This window comes from Oncorhynchus masou, chromosome 18, assembly GCF_036934945.1.
Source record: "Oncorhynchus masou masou isolate Uvic2021 chromosome 18, UVic_Omas_1.1, whole genome shotgun sequence".
Lineage (NCBI taxonomy): Eukaryota > Metazoa > Chordata > Actinopteri > Salmoniformes > Salmonidae > Oncorhynchus > Oncorhynchus masou.
Window position 1 is genome coordinate 78,436,192 of NC_088229.1, and position 18,920 is coordinate 78,455,111.

The 18,920-nt window shown below is 46.5% G+C and overlaps 1 protein-coding gene across 5 annotated transcripts in view; it reads left to right on the forward strand.

Annotated features, from left to right (window-relative positions):
• The window catches only part of LOC135505290 (AT-rich interactive domain-containing protein 4B-like), a 157,122-nt gene that overhangs the window by 48,258 nt on the left and 89,944 nt on the right, over positions 1 to 18,920 (forward strand). For all 5 annotated transcript variants that reach the window (XM_064924528.1, XM_064924532.1, XM_064924529.1 and 2 more), the window contains 3 exons: positions 10,408 to 10,487; positions 14,738 to 14,829; positions 18,553 to 18,706. In XM_064924528.1, the coding sequence (XP_064780600.1) occupies positions 10,408 to 10,487; positions 14,738 to 14,829; positions 18,553 to 18,706 (326 nt within the window). The remainder of the gene's footprint in view (positions 1 to 10,407; positions 10,488 to 14,737; positions 14,830 to 18,552; positions 18,707 to 18,920) is intronic.

Genomic DNA, 18,920 nt, shown 5'->3' on the forward strand with positions numbered 1-18,920 from the left:
CTATCACTATATATACTGTTGGTGAGCACTGTTTGGTTCTGTCTATCACTGTATATACTGTTGGTGAGCACTGTTTGGTTCTGTCACTATATATACTGTTGGTGAGTCCCTGGCGGGGACTCACCAACAGAATCAACAACAAGTGGGACACACAAGAATCAACAACAAGTGAGACACAATCATGAGATGAGATGATTGTGGACTTCAGGAAACAGCAGAGGGAGCACCCCCCTATCCACATCAACGGGACAGTAGTGGAGAAGGTGGATAGTTTTAAGTTCCTCGGCGTACACATCACAGACAAACTAAATTGGTCCACCAACACAGTGTGGTGAAGAAGGCACAGCAGCGCCTCTTCAACCTCAGGAGGCTGAAGAAATTCAGCTTGTCACCAAAAACTTTTACAGATCACTATATATACTGTTGGTGAGACCCTGGTGGGGACTATCACTATATATACTGTTGGTGAGTCCCTGGTGGGGACTATCACTATATACACTGTTGGTGAGTCAATTATTTTTCTCTATCTTTTTATTGGTACTTGTCACTGTATACACTGTTGATGAGTCCCTGGTGGGGACTATCACTATATATACTGTTGATGAGCACTGTTTGGTTCTATCACTATATATACTGTTGGTGAGCACTGTTTGGTTCTATCACTATACATAATGTTGGTGAGCACTGTTTGGTTCTATCACTATATATACTGTTGGTGAGCACTGTTTGGTTCTATCACTATATACACTGTTGGTGAGTCACTGGTGGGGACTATCCCTATATATACTGTTGGTGAGTCCCTGGTGGGGACTATCACTATATATACTGTTGGTGAGTCCCTGGTGGGGACTATCACTATATATATTGTTGGTGAGCACTGTTTGGTTCTATCACTATATATACTGTTGGTGAGCACTGTTTGGTTCTATCACTATATATACTGTTGGTGAGTCCCTGGTGGGGACTATCACTATATATACTGTTGGTGAGCACTGTTTGGTTCTATCACTATATATACTGTTGGTGAGTCCCTGGTGGGGACTATCACTATATATACTGTTGGTGAGTCCCTGGTGGGGACTATCACTATATATACTGTTGGTGAGACCCTGGTGGGGACTATCACTATATATACTGTTGGTGAGTCCCTGGTGGGGACTATCACTATATATACTGTTGGTGAGTCCCTGGTGGGGACTATCACTATATATACTGATGGTGAGCACTGTTTGGTTCTATCACTATATATATACTGTTGGTGAGCACTGTTTGGTTCTGTCTATCACTATATACACTGTTGGTGAGCACTGTTTGGTTCTATCACTATATATACTGTTGGTGAGCACTGTTTGGTTCTGTCTATCACTGTATATACTGTTGGTGAGCACTGTTTGGTTCTGTCACTATATATACTGTTGGTGAGTCCCTGGCGGGGACTCACCAACAGAATCAACAACAAGTGGGACACACAAGAATCAACAACAAGTGAGACACAATCATGAGATGAGATGATTGTGGACTTCAGGAAACAGCAGAGGGAGCACCCCCCTATCCACATCAACGGGACAGTAGTGGAGAAGGTGGATAGTTTTAAGTTCCTCGGCGTACACATCACAGACAAACTGAATTGGTCCACCAACACAGTGTGGTGAAGAAGGCACAGCAGCGCCTCTTCAACCTCAGGAGGCTGAAGAAATTCAGCTTGTCACCAAAAACTTTTACAGATGCACAATTGAGAGCATCCTGTCGGGCTGTATCACCGCCTGGTACGGCAACTGCACCGCCCACATCCGTAAGGCCCTCCAGAGGGTAGTGAGGTCTGCACAACGCATCACCGGGGGCAAACTACCTGCCCTCCAGGACACCTACAGCACCCGATGTCACAGGAAGGCCATAAAGATCATCAAGGACAACAACCACCCGAGCCACTGCCTGTTCACCCCGCTATCATCCAGAAGGCGAGGTCAGTACAGGTGTATCAAAGCTGGGACCGAGAGACTGAAAAACAGCTTCTATCTCAAGGCCATCAGACTGTTAAACAGCCACCACTAACATTGAGTGGCTGCTGCCAACACACTGACTCAACTCCAGCCACTTATATAATAAAACATGGGATGTAATAAATGTATCACTAGTCACTTTAAACAATGCCATTTTATATAATGTTTACCTACCCTACATTACTCATCTCATATGTATATACTGTACTCTGTACCATCTACTGCATCTTGCCTATGCCGTTCGGCCATCACTCATTCATATTTATATGTACATATTCTTATTCATTCCTTTGCACCTGTGTGTGTATAAGGTAGTTGTTGTGAAATTGTTAGATTACTTGTTAGATATTTCTGCACGGTCGGAACTAGAAGCACAAGCATTTCGCTACACTCTCATTAACATCTGCTAACCATGTGTATGTGTCAAATACCATTGTATTTTATTTGTGTAGTGAAATGTTTGTGTTCCTAGCTCAGTGCAGTAGTATCTAACAATTCACAACAATATATACAAATCTAAAAGTAAAATAATGTAATGTAGAAATATTAGGATGAGTAATGTGGGAGTGGCGTTGACTAAAATACACTAGAATAGAATACAGTATATACATCAATCCATTTTGATTTGTCACATGCGCCGAATACAACAGGTGTAAGGTAGACCTTACCGTGAAATGCCGAATACAACAGGTGTAAGGTAGACCTTACCGTGAAATGCTGAATACAACAGGTGTAAGGTAGACCTTACCGTGAAATGCCGAATACAACAGGTGTAAGGTAGACCTTACCGTGAAATGCCGAATACAACAGGTGTAAGGTAGACCTTACCGTGAAATGCTGAATACAACAGGTGTAAGGTAGACCTTACCGTGAAATGCCGAATACAACAGGTGTAGTAGACTTCACAGTGAAATGCTGAATACAACAGGTGTAGTAGACCTTACCGTGAAATGCTGAATACAACAGGTGTAAGGTAGACCTTACCGGGAAATGCCGAATACAACAGGTGTAAGGTAAACCTTACCGTGAAATGCCGAATACAACAGGTGTAAGGTAGACCTTACCGTGAAATGCCGAATACAACAGGTGTAGTAGACCTTACCGTGAAATGCTGAATACAACAGGTGTAAGGTAGACCTTACCGGGAAATGCCGAATACAACAGGTGTAAGGTAAACCTTACCGTGAAATGCCGAATACAACAGGTGTAAGGTAGACCTTACCGTGAAATGCTGAATACAACAGGTGTAAGGTAGACCTTACAGTGAAATGCTGAATACAACAGGTGTAGTAGACCTTACCGTGAAATGCTGAATACAACAGGTGTAAGGTAGACCTTACAGTGAAATGCCGAATACAACAGGTGTAAGGTAGACCTTACCGTGAAATGCTGAATACAACAGGTGTAGTAAACCTTACAGTGAAATGCTGAATACAACAGGTGTAGTAGACCTTACCGTGAAATGCTGAATACAACAGGTGTAAGGTAGACCTTACCGTGAAATTCTCACTTTCAAGCCCTCAACCAAGAGTGCAGTTCAAGAAATAGAGTTAAAGTATTTACTAAATAAACTAAAGTAAAAAAATCAATAAAAATAACACAATAAAATAACAATAACGAGACAATATACAGGGGTTACTGGTACCGAGTCAATGTGCGGGGTTACAGGTTAGCCCGAGGTCATTTGTACATGTAGGTAGGGGTAAAGTGACTATGCATAGATATAGATGATAAACAGCGAGTAGCAGCAGTGTAAAAATAGAAAAATGGGGGTTGGTCCATTTAAATTGGCTAGTTGTCCATTTGATGAATTGTTCAGCAGTCTTGGGGGGTAGAAGCTGTTAAAGAGCCTCTTGGACCTTCGACTTCAGCACCACTTATGACTTGGGTGGAGAGCTAAGCACACGCCCCTGAGGGGTCCCAGTGTTGAGTATCAGCGTGGCAGATGTGTTGTTGCCTACTCTTATCAGCTGGAGGTGGCCAAGGTATGATTGAGATTGCATCATCTGTGGATCTGTTGGTGCGGTATGCGAATTGGAGTGGGTCTAGGTTTTCCGGGATGATGGTGTTCATTTGAGTCATGGACAGCCTTTCAAAGCACTTCATGGCTACAGATGTGAGTGCTACGGGGCGGTAGTCATTTAGGCAAGTTACCATCACTTCCTTGGGCACAGGGACTATGGTGGTCTGTTTGAAACACATAGGTCTTACAGACTGGGTCAGGGAGAGGTTGAAAATGTCAGTGAGGACACTTGCCAGTTGGTCACGCTCAGAGTACACGTCCTGGTAATCCGTCTGGCCCCGCGGCCTTGTGAATGTTGACCTGTTTAAAGGTCTTGCTCACATCGGCTGTGGAGAGCATGATCACACAGTTGTTGACGATGCACTTATTGATGAAGCTAGTGACTGCTGTGGTGTACTCCTCAATGCCTTTGGATGAATCCCGGAATTTTCTGTGCAAAACAGTCCTGTAGTGTTGCATCCTTTTTGCATTCGTTTTTGCCTGTAAGCAGGAATCAGGAAGATAGCATTATGGTCAGATTTGCCAAAGGGAGGGAGAGCTTTATGCGTCTCTATGTGGGGAGTAAAGGTGGTCTAGAGTTGTTTTCCCTCTGGTTGCACATGTGACATGCTGGTAGAAATGAGGTAAAATGGATTTAAGTTTCCCTGCGTTAAAGCCCGGCCACTAGGAGCACCGCATTTCCTTGTTTGTTTTTGTCTTTATACAGCTGGTTGAGTCTTAGTGCCGGGCATCGGTTCGTGGTGGTAAATAGATGGCTACGAATAACGAACAGTACCAGTCAAAAGTTTGGACACAACTACTCATTCCAGGGTTTTTCTTTTAATCTTCTACAATGTAGAATTATAGTGAGGACATCAAAACTATGAAATAACATATGGAATCATGTAGTAACCAAAAAAGTGTGAAACAAATCAAAATATATTTTATATTTGAGATTCTTCAAAGTAGCCACCCTTTGACTTGATGACAGCTTTGCACACTCTTGGCATTCTCTCAGTCTGAGGTCCTGAGCGCTCTGGAGCAGGTTTTCATCAAGGATCTCTCTGTACTTTGCTCCGTTCATCTTTCCCTCGATCCTGACTGTTGTCCCAGTCCCTGCCGCTGAAAAACATAATCACAGCATAATGCTGCCACCACCACCATGCTTCATGGTGCCAAGTTTCCTCCAGACGTGATGGAAGTTCAATCTTGGTTTCATCAGACCAGAGAATCTTGTTTATCATGGTCTGAGTCCTTTTAGGTGCCCTTTTGCAAACTCCAAGCGGGCTATTGTGCATGTTACTGAGAAGTGGCTTCCGTCTGGCCACTCTACCATAAAAGTCTGATTAGTGGAGTGCTGCAGAGATGGTTGTCCTTCTGGAAGGTTCATCCACCTTCACAGAGGAACTCTGGGGCGCTGTCAGAGTGACCATTGAGTTCTTGGTCCCGTCCCCCCGGTTGCTCACTTCCGTCTGGCCTCTACCATAAATGTCTGATTAGCGGAGTGCTGCAGAAACGTGTGTCCTTCTGGACGGAAGGAACTCTGGAGCGCTGTCAGAGTGACCATCTGGTTCTTGGCCGGGCGGTCAGCTCTAGGTAGAGTCTTGCTGGTTCCAAACTTCTTCCATTTTTAAGAATGATGGAAGATGTGTTCTTGGGGACCTTCAACGCTGCAGACGGTTTTTGGTACACTTTCCCAGATCTGTGCCTAGATACAAACCCATCTCGGAGCTCTACAGACAAGGTTTTTGACCCCATGGCTTGGTTTTTGCTCTGACATGCACTGTCAACTGTGGGACCTTATATAGACAGGTGTGTACCTTTCCAAATCACGTCCAATCAATTGAATTTACCACAGGTGGACTCCAATCAAGTTGTAGAAACATCTCAAGGATGATCAATGGAAACAGGATGCACCTGAGCTACATTTCGAGTCTCATAGCGAAGGGTCTGCATACTTATGTAAATATGCAAAAATGTCATAAAAATCTGTTTTCGCTTTGTCGTTATGGAGTATTGTATGTAGATTGATGAGGGGAACAAGTAATGTAATCCATTTTAGAATCAGGCTGAAACAAAATGTGGAAAAAATTGAAGGGTCTGAATACTTCTATATCAGGCAGCAGCTCTAAGGTGCAGAGTAATCAGGTGTTACCCGGCCAGTGATGGCTATTTCACAGTCTGATGGCCTTGAGATAGAAGCTGTTTTTCAGTCTCTCTGGCCCAGCTTTGATGCACTTGTATTGACCTAGACTTCTGGATGATATTGGGGTGAACAGGCCGTGGCTCGGGTCCTTGATGATCTTTTTTGGCCTTCCTGTGCCCCTGGTGATGTATTGGGTAGAGCGTAGCACCCTCTATTGAGTCCTGCAGTTGCCGTACCAGGCGGTGATATAGCCTGACAGGATGCTCTCAATTGTGCATCTTTAAAGCTTTGTGAGGGTCTTCGGCGACAAGCCACATTTCTTCAGGTTCCTGAGGTTGAAGAGACACTGTTGCTTCTTCTTCACCACACTGTCTGTGTGGGTTGACCATTTCAGGTTGTCAATGATGTGTATGCTGAGGAACTTAACTCCACTACTGTCCTGTAGATGTGGATAGGGTGGTGCTCCCTCTGCTGTTTCCTGAAGTCCTCTATCATCTCCTTTGTTTTGTTGACGTTGAGTGAGAGGTTATTTTCCTGGCACCACACTCCCAGGGCATCACCCCCTCTCTGTAGGCTGCCTCGTCAATGTTGCTATTCAGGTCTACAACTGTTGTGTCGTCTGCAAACTTGATGATTGAGTTGGAGGCATGCGTGGCCACGCAGTCATGGGAGAACAGGGAGAACAGGAGGGGGCTGAGTAAGCACCCTTGTGGGGCCCCAATTTTGAGGACCCAGTTGTACAGGGCGAAGTTCAGACCCAGGTCCCAGAGCTTAATGATGAGCTTGGAGGTACTATGGTGTTGAAGGCTGAGCTATAGTCAATGAACAGCAGTTTTACAAAGGAATACTCTTGTCCAGATGGGATATGGCAGTGCAATGGAGATTAGATCATCTGTGGATCTGTAGGGGTGGTAAGCAAGTTGAAGTGGGTCTAGGGTGTCAGGTAAGGTAGAGCTGATATGATGATAGAAGTGAGTACTACAGGACAATAGTAATTTAGTTCAGTTACCTTAGCTTTCTTGGGAACAGGAACAATGGTGGCCCTCTTCAAGCATGTGGGGACAGCAGACTGGGACAGGGAGTGATTAAATATGTCCGTAAACACTCCATCCAGCTGGTCTGAGCATGCTCTGAGGACGCGGCTAGGGATGCCATCTGGGCCAGCAGCCTTGTGAGGGTTAACACGTTTAAATGTTTTACTCACAGAACCCACCGTCCTTGGGAGCAGGCCGCGTCGGTGGTATCCTCAAAGCGGGCGAAGGTGTTTAGCTTGTCCGGGAGCAAGAACCTTCCACCGAAGGTTAACAACCATCTCTGTAGCACTCCGCCAATCAGGCCTTTATGGTAGCGTGGCCACTCCCAAGTAAAAGGAACATACAAGATTCTCTGGTCTGATTAAACTTTGGAGTCTTTGGCCTGAATGTCAAGCATCACGTCTGGAGGAAACCTGGCACCATCCCTACGGTGAAGCATGGTGGTGGCAGCATCATGTCTGGAGGAAACCTGGCACCATCCCTACGGTGAAGCATGGTGGTGGCAGCATCATGTCTGGAGGAAACCTGGCACCATCCCTACGGTGAAGCATGGTGGTGGTAGCATCATTGTTTTTTCAGCAGCAGGGACTGGGAGACTCGTCAGCATCGAGGGAAAGATGAATGAAGCAAAGTACAGAGAAATCCTTGATGAAAACCTGCTCCAGAGCGCTCAGCATCTCAGACTGGGGCGAAGGTTCACCTTCCAACCGGACAATGAACCTAAGCACACAGACAAGACAACGCAGGAGTAACTAGCTTGAGAGGATCTGCAGGGAAGAATGGGTTTAACTTCAGGTGTGCCAAGCTTGTAGTGTCATACCCAAGAAGACTCGAGGCTGTAATCACTGCCAAAGGAGCTTTAAACAAAGTACCCCAAGTTCAAGAATGGCCCCTTTCCCTTTATTCGGATTACAACTGCTCACTTTTGGTTATTTGAAAACAAAATCATCTCCAAAATATTGTTCTTTATTGAAACAAGCCAGTTTGAAAATTCATAACAAATAACACAGCAAATATTGTGGTTAAACTCAAATATGCCAATTGAGTAAATATATATATATATATATATATCTATATATATCTATATATATCGAAAAATAACATTTTTTTAATCAATATATATATAAATATAAATGTATATGTAAAGAAAATGTATAATTTTAGTGAATGATATCATAAATAGGACTGGTGTAGGTATGTCACACATGCAGCTAACACAGACATATGGAAATGTCTGCTCTACCCAAAATTACAACCAATTAATTGCAGCATTACCACAAAAATGGAAGAGGCAAGTAGAAGGGGAAAAAGTAAGGAACTTGTATGTCGGCCCTGTATTAAAGAACATAAAGGGTTAAATAAAAATGTGATAAATAAAAACATATACCTATTTCATTTAAGGACCAAAAAACTGACCACGGTGCTATATAGATTGCAAAAAAGTTGGGAAAAGTTTTTCGGTGTACCGATTCCATGGCACATGGTTTATGAATTGACATGCACAATGATGCCAGATTCACAACTTAGAATTTTTCTATTTAAATTATTATTCACAATTCTTGCAACAATAGAATGTTATATATGTATGCACGGCCAGGTGGACTGGGGAGGAGTCATCAGGCCAGGTAGTCCTGAGGCATGGTCCTAGGGCTCAGGTCCTCCGGGGAGGGAGGGGGAGAGAGAGAGTGAACGAGAGAATTAGCGTACTTAAATTCACACAGGACTCCAGATGAGACAGGAGTCCACCTGGTCGTGCAACTACTCCAGTTTCAACTGTTCTGCCTGAACCTTGATATTTTCACAAATGTAACCAGGAGGAGAACCAGGAGAGGTGTCATTTAACACCGTCAGCCATGTTTCAGTCAGGCCAATCACATCAAGATTATGATCAGTGATTAGTTCATTGACTTTAACTGCCTTGGAAGTGAAGGATCTAACATTAAATAGTTTCCTATTCTGAGATGTGAGGTATTACAATCTCTTTCAATAATGACAGGAAATGGAGGAGGTTTTTATTCCAGTGAGATTGCAAAGGCGAACACCGTCATGTTTAGTTTTTCCCAACCTAGATCGAGGCACAGACACGGTCTCAATGGGGACAGCTGAGCTGACTACACAGACTGTGTTAGTGGCAGACTCCACTAAGCTGGCAGGCTGGCTAACAGCCTGCTGCCTGGCCTACACCCTATCTCATTGTGTAGCTAGAGGAGTTAGAGCCCTGTCTATGTTGGTAGATAAGATGAGAGCACCCCTCCAGCTAGGATGGAGCCCGTCACTCCTCAACAGGCTTGGTCCTGTTTTGTGGGTGAGTCCCAGAAAGAGGGCCAATTATCTACAAATTCTACATTTTGGGAGGGGCAGAAAACAGTTTTCAACCAGTGATTGAGGTGTGAGACTCTGCTGTAGAGCTCATCACTCCCCCTAACTGTAAGGGGGCCAGAGCCAATTACTCGATGCCGACACATCTTTCTAGCTGATTTACACGCTGAAGCTATGTTGCGCTTGGTGACCTCTGACTGTTTCATCCTAACATCGTTGGTGCCGACGTGGATAACAATATCTCTATACTCTCTACACTCACCAGTTTTAGCCTTAGACAGCACCATCTTCAGATTAGCCTTAACGTCGGTAGCCCTGCCCCCCGGTAAACAGTGTATGATCGCTGGATGATTCGTTTTAAGTCAAATACTGCAGGTAATGGAGTCGCCAATGACTAGGGTTTTCAATTTGTCAGAGCTAATGGTGGGAGGCTTCAGTGTCTCAGACACTGTAACGGGAGGAGTAGAGACAAGAGAAGGCTTGGCCTCTGACTCCGACTCGCTGCTTAATGGGGAGAACCGGTTGAAAGTTCCTGTCGGCTGAATGAGCGACACCGGTTGAGCAGCATTTCCCTCCAGAAGCCATGAGAAAGTTGTCCGGCTGTGGGGACCATGCGAGATTTATACTAACGTTACTATCTGTATTTACTGGTGGCACAGACACTGTTTCTTCCTCTCCTACACTTAAAGTACCCTGCCTAACGATTGCGTCTGAAGCTGGGCTTGCAGCTCAGCTATCCTCACCAGGCGATAGTTCTCCTTGTGTCCAAAAAGTGTCCTATTCCCAATCAAAAGTAGTGCACTATAATGGGAATTGGGTGCCGTTTGGGAATCCGCATTCCTGCGTGTGTAGAGTAGAGGTCTTTATTCTGCCTAACTGCTCTTTTCTCTCTCTCCGTCTCTCCAGTGTTCGATGATGGTGACGAGAAGACACTGAGGCGTTCCTCTCTCTGCCTGAAGGGAGCACGTCACTTTGCAGAGAGCGAGGCAAGTCTCTGTTGAACTTTACCTCAGTTTTAGTCCTCGGCTGTGTTCCAAACGAACCCCTATTCCCCATAGAGCTCTAGTCAAGAGTAGTGCACCAAGTAGGGAATAGGGGGCCATCTGGAACATATGCTGACATTTTATCTGGGCTCTTCCCTCAGCCACTTCCTGCTCGTTTTCAATCTTTTAGCCAACAGACACGTGTGATCTCCCTCTTCACTTGCTGATTTTGTATCAAGGCTGTTTATTCATTAATAATCAAAGTGAAGTGAAGCTTCAGTTGTTTTGTTTTTTAAAATGTTTTCAGCCACTCTGCTGAATGTCATGTCCTTCATCATCATGGTGCTGAAGAAAATCACTTCTTTTTTTCTCCTCATTTAATACAGTCGTTTACATACACTTAGGTTGGAGTCATTAAAACTCGTTTTCCAACCACTCCACAAATTTCTTGTTAACAAACTATAGTTTTGGCAAGTCGGTTAGGACATCTACTTTGTGCAGGACACAAGTCATTTTTCCAACAATAGTTTATAGACAGATTATTTCACTTATAATTCACTGTATCACAATTCTAGTGGGTCAGAAGTTTACATAAACTAAGTTGACTGTGCCTTTAAACAGATTGGAAAATTCCAGAAAATGATGTCATGGCTTTAGAAGCTTTTGATAGGCTAATTGACATAATTTGAGTCAATTGGAGGTGTACCTGTGGATGTATTTCAAGGCCTACCTTCAAACTCAGTGCCTCTTTGCTTGATATCATGGGAAAATCAAAAGAAATCAGCCAAGACTTCAGAAAACAATTGTAGACCTCCACAAGTCTGGTTCATCCTTGGGAGCAATTTCCAAACGCCTGAAGGTGCCACGTTCATCTGTACAAACAATAGTACACAAGTATAAATTCCATGGGACCAGGCAGCCGTCATACTGCTCAGGAAGGAGACGCGTTTTGTCTCCTAGAGATGAACGTACTTTGGTGCGAAAAGTGCAAATCAATCCCAGAACAACAGCAAAGTACCTTGTGAAGATGCTGGAGGAAACAGGTAGACAAGTATCTATATCCACAGTAAAACGAGTCCTATATCGACATAACCTGAAATGCCGCTCACCAAGGAAGAAGCCACTGCTCAAAAACACCATCCCAACCGTGAAGCACGGGGGTTGCAGCATCATGTTGTGGGGGTGCTTTGCTGCAGGATGGTCTGGTGCACTTCACAAAATAGATGGCATCATAAGATAGGAAAAGTATGTGGATATATTGAAGCAACATCTCAAGACATCAGTCAGGAAGTTAAAGCTTGGTCACAAATGGGTTTTCCAAATGGACAATGACCCCAAGCATACTTCCAAAGTTGTGGCAAAATGGCTTAAGGACAACAAAGTCGAGGTATTGGAGTGGCCATCACAAAGCCCTGACCTCAATCCTATAGAAAATTTGTGGCCAGAACTGAAAAAGCGTGTGCAAGCCTACAAACCTGACTCAGTTACACCAGCTCTGTCAGGAGGAATGGGCCAAAATTCACCCAACTTATTGTGGGAAGCTTGTGGAAGGCTACCTGAAACATTTGACCCAAGTTAAACAATTTAAAGGCAATTCTACCAAATACTAATTGAGTGTATGTGAACTTCTGACCCACTGGGAATGTGATCAAAGAAATAAAAACTGAAATAAATCATTCTCTCTACTATTATTCTGACATTTCACATTCTTAAAATAAAGTGGTGATCCTAACTGACCTAAGACAGGGAATTTTTATTAAGATTAGGAATTGTGAAAAACTGAGTTAAAATGTATTTGGCTGAGGTGTATGTAAACTTCTGACTTCAACTGTACATATTGTTTACTGTCAGTGTTTTAACAGTCATGATTCACCATTCCCCCTCTGGTTTAGTTGTGGTAACCTGTCTCCCAGCTCTAACCTGTCCCCCAGCTCTAACCTGTCCCCCAGCTCTAACCTGTCCCACAGCTCTCTCTAACCTGTCCCCCAGCTCTAACCTGTCTCCCAGCTCTAACCGGTCCCCCAGCTGTAACCTGTCCCCCAGCTCTAACCTGTCCCCCAGCTCTAACTTGTCCCCAAGCTCTCTCTAACCTGTCCCCCAGCTCTATCCTGTCCCCCAGCTCTATCCTGTCCCCCAGCTCTAACCTGTCCCCCAGCTCTCTCTAACCCGTCCCCCAGCTCTAACCTGTCCCCCAGCTCCAACCTGTCTCCCAGCTCTAACTTGTCTCCCAGCTCTAACCTGTCCCCCAGCTCTCTAACCTGTCCCCCAGCTCTCTCTAACCTGTCCCCCAGCTCTCTCTAACCTGTCCCCCAGCTCTAACCTGTCCCTCAGCTCTAACCTGTCCCCCAGCTCTCTCTAACCTGTCCCCCAGCTCTCTCTAACCTGTCCCCCAGCTCTCTCTAACCTGTCCCCCAGCTCTAACCTGTCCCCCAGCTCTAACCTGTCCCCCAGCTCTCTCTAACCTGTCTCCCAGCTCTCTCTAACCTGTCTCCCAGCTCTAACCTGTCCCCCAACTCTCTCTAACCTGTCCCCCAGCTTTCTCTAACCTGTCTCCCAGCTTTCTCTAACCTGTCTCCCAGCTTTCTCTAACCTGTCTCCCAGCTATAACCTGTCCCCCAGCTCTAACCGGTCCCCCAGCTGTAACCTGTCCCCCAGCTCTAACCTGTCCCCCAGCTCTAACTTGTCCCCAAGCTCTCTCTAACCTGTCTCCCAGCTCTAACCTGTCTTCCAGCTCTCTCTAACCTGTCCCCCAGCTCTCTCTAACCTGTCCCCCAGCTCTCTCTAACCTGTTCCCCAGCTCTCTCTAACCTGTCTCCCAGCTCTAACCTGTCCCCCAGCTCTAACCTGTCCCCCAGCTCTAACCTGTCCCCCAGCTCTAACCTGTCCCCCAGCTCTCTCTAACCTGTCCCCCAGCTCTAACCTGTCCCCCAGCTCTCTCTAACCTGTCTCCCAGCTCTAACCTGTCTCCCAGCTCTAACCTGTCTTCCAGCTCTCTCTAACCTGTCCCCCAGCTCTCTCTAACCTGTCCCCCAGCTCTCTCTAACCTGTCCCCCAGCTCTCTCTAACCTGTTCCCCAGCTCTCTCTAACCTGTCTCCCAGCTCTAACCTGTCCCCCAGCTCTAACCTGTCCCCCAGCTCTAACCTGTCCCCCAGCTCTCTCTAACCTGTCCCCCAGCTCTCTCTAATCTGTCCCCCAGCTCTCTCTAACCTGTCCCCCAGCTCTCTCTAACCTGTCCCCCAGCTCTCTCTAACCTGTCCCCCAGCTCTCTCTAACCTGTCCCCCAGCTCTCTCTAACCTGTCCCCCAGCTCTCTCTAACCTGTCCCCCAACTCTAACCTGTCCCCCAGCTCTCTCTAACCTGTCCCCCAGCTCTCTCTAACCTGTCTCCCAGCTCTCTCTAACCTGTCTCCCAGCTCTCTCTAACCTGTCCCCCAGCTCTCTCTAACCTGTCCCCCAGCTCTCTCTAACCTGTCACCCAGCTCTAACCTGTCCCCCAGCTCTCTCTAACCTGTCCCCCAGCTCTCTCTAACCTGTCCCCCAGCTCTCTCTAACCTGTCCCCCAGCTCTCTCTAACCTGTCTCCCAGCTCTCTCTAACCTGTCCCCCAGCTCTAACCTGTCTCCCAGCTCTCTCTAACCCGTCCCCCAGCTCTCTCTAACCCGTTCCCCAGCTCTCTCTAACCTGTTCCCCAGCTCTCTCTAACCTGTCCCCCAGCTCTAACCTGTCTCCCAGCTCTCTCTAACCTGTCCCCCAGCTCTAACCTGTCTCCCAGCTCTAACCTGTCCCCCAGCTCTCTCTAACCTGTCCCCCAGCTCTCTCTAACCCGTCCCCCAGCTCTCTCTAACCCGTCCCCCAGCTCTCTCTAACCCGTCCCCCAGCTCTCTCTAACCTGTCCCCCAGCTCTCTCTAACCTGTTCCCCAGCTCTCTCTAACCTGTCCCCCAACTCTAACCTGTCCCCCAGCTCTTTCTAACCTGTCCCCCAGCTCTCTCTAACCTGTCTCCCAGCTCTAACCTGTCCCCCAGCTCTCTCTAACCTGTCCCCCAGCTCTCTCTAACCTGTCTCCCAGCTCTAACCTGTCCCCCAGCTCTCTCTAACCTGTCCCCCAGCTCTCTCTAACCTGTCCCCCAGCTCTCTCTAACCCGTCCCCCAGCTCTCTCTAACCTGTCCCCCAGCTCTCTCTAACCTGTCCCCCAGCTCTCTCTAACCTGTCCCCCAGCTCTTACCTGCTGTTTGCTGTTGGTCTCTGTTCCAGACTCTAGATCGCCTCCCTCTCACCAACCCTGAGCACTTCGGCACTCCTGTCATCGGCAAGAAGGGGAACCGGGGACGCAGGTCCAATCCAGTGTGAGTATCTCCCTCTGTAAACTGTTGACTCCACCCTGGACTGGGGACTGGGCTGTTGACTCCACCCTGGACTGGGGACTGGGCTATTGACTCCACCCTGGACTGGGGACTGGGCTGTTGACTCCACCCTGAGCTGGGGACTGGGCTATTGACTCCACCCTGGACTGGGGACTGGGCTGTTGACTCCACCCTGGGCTGGGGACTGGGCTATTGACTCCACCCTGAGCTGGGGACTGGCCTGTTGACTCCACCCTGAGCTGGGGACTGGGCTATTGACTCCACCCTGAGCTGGGGACTGGGCTGTTGACTCCACCCTGAGCTGGGGACTGGGCTGTTGACTCCACCCTGAGCTGGGGACTGGGCTGTTGACTCCACCCTGGGCTGGGGACTGGGCTGTTGACTCCACCCTGAGCTGGGGACTGGGCTGTTAACTCCACCCTGAGCTGGGGACTGGGCTATTGACTCCACCCTGAGCTGGGGACTGGCCTGTTGACTCCACCCTGGACTGGGGACTGGGCTGTTGACTCCACCCTGGGCTGGGGACTGGGCTGTTAACTCCACCCTGAGCTGGGGACTGGCCTGTTGACTTACTTTGAGTAAAGCCAGAGTTTCTATGTATGTGGATGACTCAACACTCTACACGTCAGCTACTACAGAGACTGAAATGACTGCAACACTCAACAAAGAGCTGCAGTTAGTTTCAGAGTGGGTGGCAAGGAACACGTTAGTCCTAAATATTAAAAGTATTGTATTTGGGGCAAATCATTCACTAAACCCGAAACCTCAACTAAATATTGTATTAAATAATGTGGAAATGAAGCAGGTTGAGGAGACTAAACTGCTTGGAGTAACCCTGGATTATAAACTGTCATGGTCAAAACATATTGATGCAGTAGTATGGGGAGAAGTTAGTCCATAATAAAGTGCTGCTCTACCTTCTTCACAGCACTATCAACAAGGCAGGTCCTACAGGCCCTAGTTTTGTCACACCTGGACAACTTTTCAGTCATGTGGTCAGGTGCCACAAAGAGGGATCTCGGAATATTGAGCTGCTGCTGGCGTACAGCTCAGACACCCATGACTACCCAACAAGACATGCTACAAGATGTCTCTTCACAGTCCCCAAGTCCAGAACAGACTATGGAAGGTGCACAGTGCTACATAGAGCCATAACTAGATGGAACTCTATTCAACATCAAGTAACTGATGCAGCAGTAGAATCAGATTTTAAAAAACAGATGAAAATACACCTATTAGATTAGGATCATTTAATTAATACATGTACACCTACTAGATTAGGATTATTTAATTAATACATGTACACCTACTAGATTAGGATTATTTAATTAATACATGTACACCTATTAGATTAGGATCATTTAATTAATACATGTACACCTACTAGATTAGGATTATTTAATTAATACATGTACACCTACTAGATTAGGATTATTTAATTAATACATGTACACCTACTAGATTAGGATTATTTAATTAATACATGTACACCTACAAGATTAGGATTATTTAATTAATACATGTACACCTACTAGATTAGGACTATTTAATTAATACATGTACACCTACTAGATTAGGATTATTTAATTAATACATGTACACCTAATAGATTAGGATTATTTAATTAATACCTGTCCACCTACTCGATTAGCATGGTAATTTTCATACATGTTTAATGAACGAATAAACATGAACAATACAAAACAACAAACGTAACGTGAAAACCTAAACAGCCTATCTGGTGACAACAAACACAGAGACAAGAACAATCACCCACGAAACACTCAAAGAATATGGCTGCCTAAATATGGTTCCCAATCAGAGACAACGATAAACACCTGCCTCTGATTGAGAACCACTCCAGACAGCCATAGACTATGCTAGATACCCCCACTAAGCCACAAACCCAATACCTAACAAAACCCCAAGACAAAACACACCACAATAAACCCATGTCACACCCTGGCCTGACCAAATAAATGAAGACAAACACAATATACTTTGACCAGGGCGTGACAATGTGACCCACAATTCAATGTGGTCACATGTCTGGTGGAAGCTAAGCGCCAAATTTAATTGAAAAGACTGCATTTTCGGATATGTCAGAAAAGAGTATGAAGCTAGCTTGCTAAAAATATATATACATTGATTTTAGCATTGGCAAATTGGCTTAGTCTCGTAGTGAGGAACTTATAAAAAAAATGTTGCTAGATTCATAAACATATTTTTTGCAATTGGAATAAATTACCAAACCATAAAACTAGCTAGCCAGCTTTGGGTAACTGTAGCTAGCTACCTGACAGGAGTGCTAGCTAGATACGTTAGCTTAGTAGGTATATTAGTAGCTTTAGGTTGGTTGGTTTTAAGCTCAATTTCCAGATTTCCACCAAGAATGTTGCCTCTCCGATCATCACTCTCCCTCGCTTGGGCAAGGCACATTTAAGGTACACTCGGATGTGACTATGTAAAACAAGGGCTGAGGGTTTAGGGCCGAGGGCTGTCTACTTTGAGTTTGAAATGCAGCGCTAGTAACACTGATCAGCTGATCACCCCGAGTACCGCTGATCACCCTGAGTACCGCTGATCACCCTGAGTACCGCTGATCACCATGAGTACCGCTGATCACCCCGAGTACCGCTGATCAACCCGAGTACCGCTGATCACCCCGAGTACCGCTGATTACCCCGAGTACCGCTGATCACCCCGAGTACCGCTGATTACCCCGAGTACCGCTGATCACCGCGAGTACCGCTGATCACCCCGAGTACCGCTGATCACCCCGAGTACCGCTGATCACCCCGAGTACCGCTGACCACCCCGAGTACCGCTGATCACCATGAGTACCGCTGATCACCATGAGTACCGCTGATCACCATGAGTACCGCTGATCACCATGAGTACCGCTGATCACCCCGAGTACCGCTGACCACCCCGAGTACCGCTGATCACCATGAGTACCGCTGACCACCCCGAGTACCGCTGATCACCCCGAGTACCGCTGACCACCCCGAGTACCGCTGATCACCATGAGTACCGCTGATCACCATGAGTACCGCTGATCACCCCGAGTACCGCTGATCACCATGAGTACCGCTGATCACCCCGAGTACCGCTGATCACCCCGAGTACCGCTGACCACCCCGAGTACCGCTGATCACCATGAGTACCGCTGATCACCCCGAGTACCGCTGATCACCCCGAGTACCGCTGACCACCCCGAGTACCGCTGATCACCCTGAGTACCGCTGATCACCCCGAGTACCGCTGATCACCATGAGTACCGCTGATCACCCCGAGTACCGCTGATCACCCCGAGTACTGCTGATCACCCCGAGTACTGCTGATCACCCCGAGTACTGCTGATCACCCTGAGTACCGCTGATCACCCCGGGTACTGCTGATCACCCCGAGTACCGCTGATCAGCTGATCAATCCGAGTACCGCTGATCAGCTGCTTGGCTCTCTCTCTCTCTCTCTCCCTCTCTCTCTCTCTCTCTCTCTCTCTCTCTGTCTTTATAACCAGAGGGGAGCTAGAAGGGAGATGTCTGATCACTATGGTGTGTATTAGAGTAACAGAGTTTAAACATAGTTAAAGCTCTTCTTAATTGGGTGCCCTATACCGTTTGGTCTCACTGTGTGTGTGTTAAATTTAAACTATTGTGTATTCATTGTTGTAAGTTGGTATGTTCTCCTTCCTTCTACCAGTCAAGAGGAAGAGTCCTCTTCATCGTCGAGTGAAGAGGAGGACAGTGACGGGAGACAGAACGAAGACCTGTATGGGAAGGTGGTGTGTGTTGAGGTGGGCCCTGCCTCTACTGCAGACAGGAAGACCAAGACAACAGCATGGTACCCTGCCCTGGTGAGTGAGATCAGCTACCTCCATATCTCTGGCTGTGGATCATATGACATCATATCCACTATATATAGTACACTACCACTCTCCAGTGACCATATGACATCATATCCACTAGATATAGTAGACTACCACTGTCCAGTGACCATATGACATCATATCCACTATATATAGCAGACTACCACTGTCCAGTGACCATATGACATCATATCCACTATAT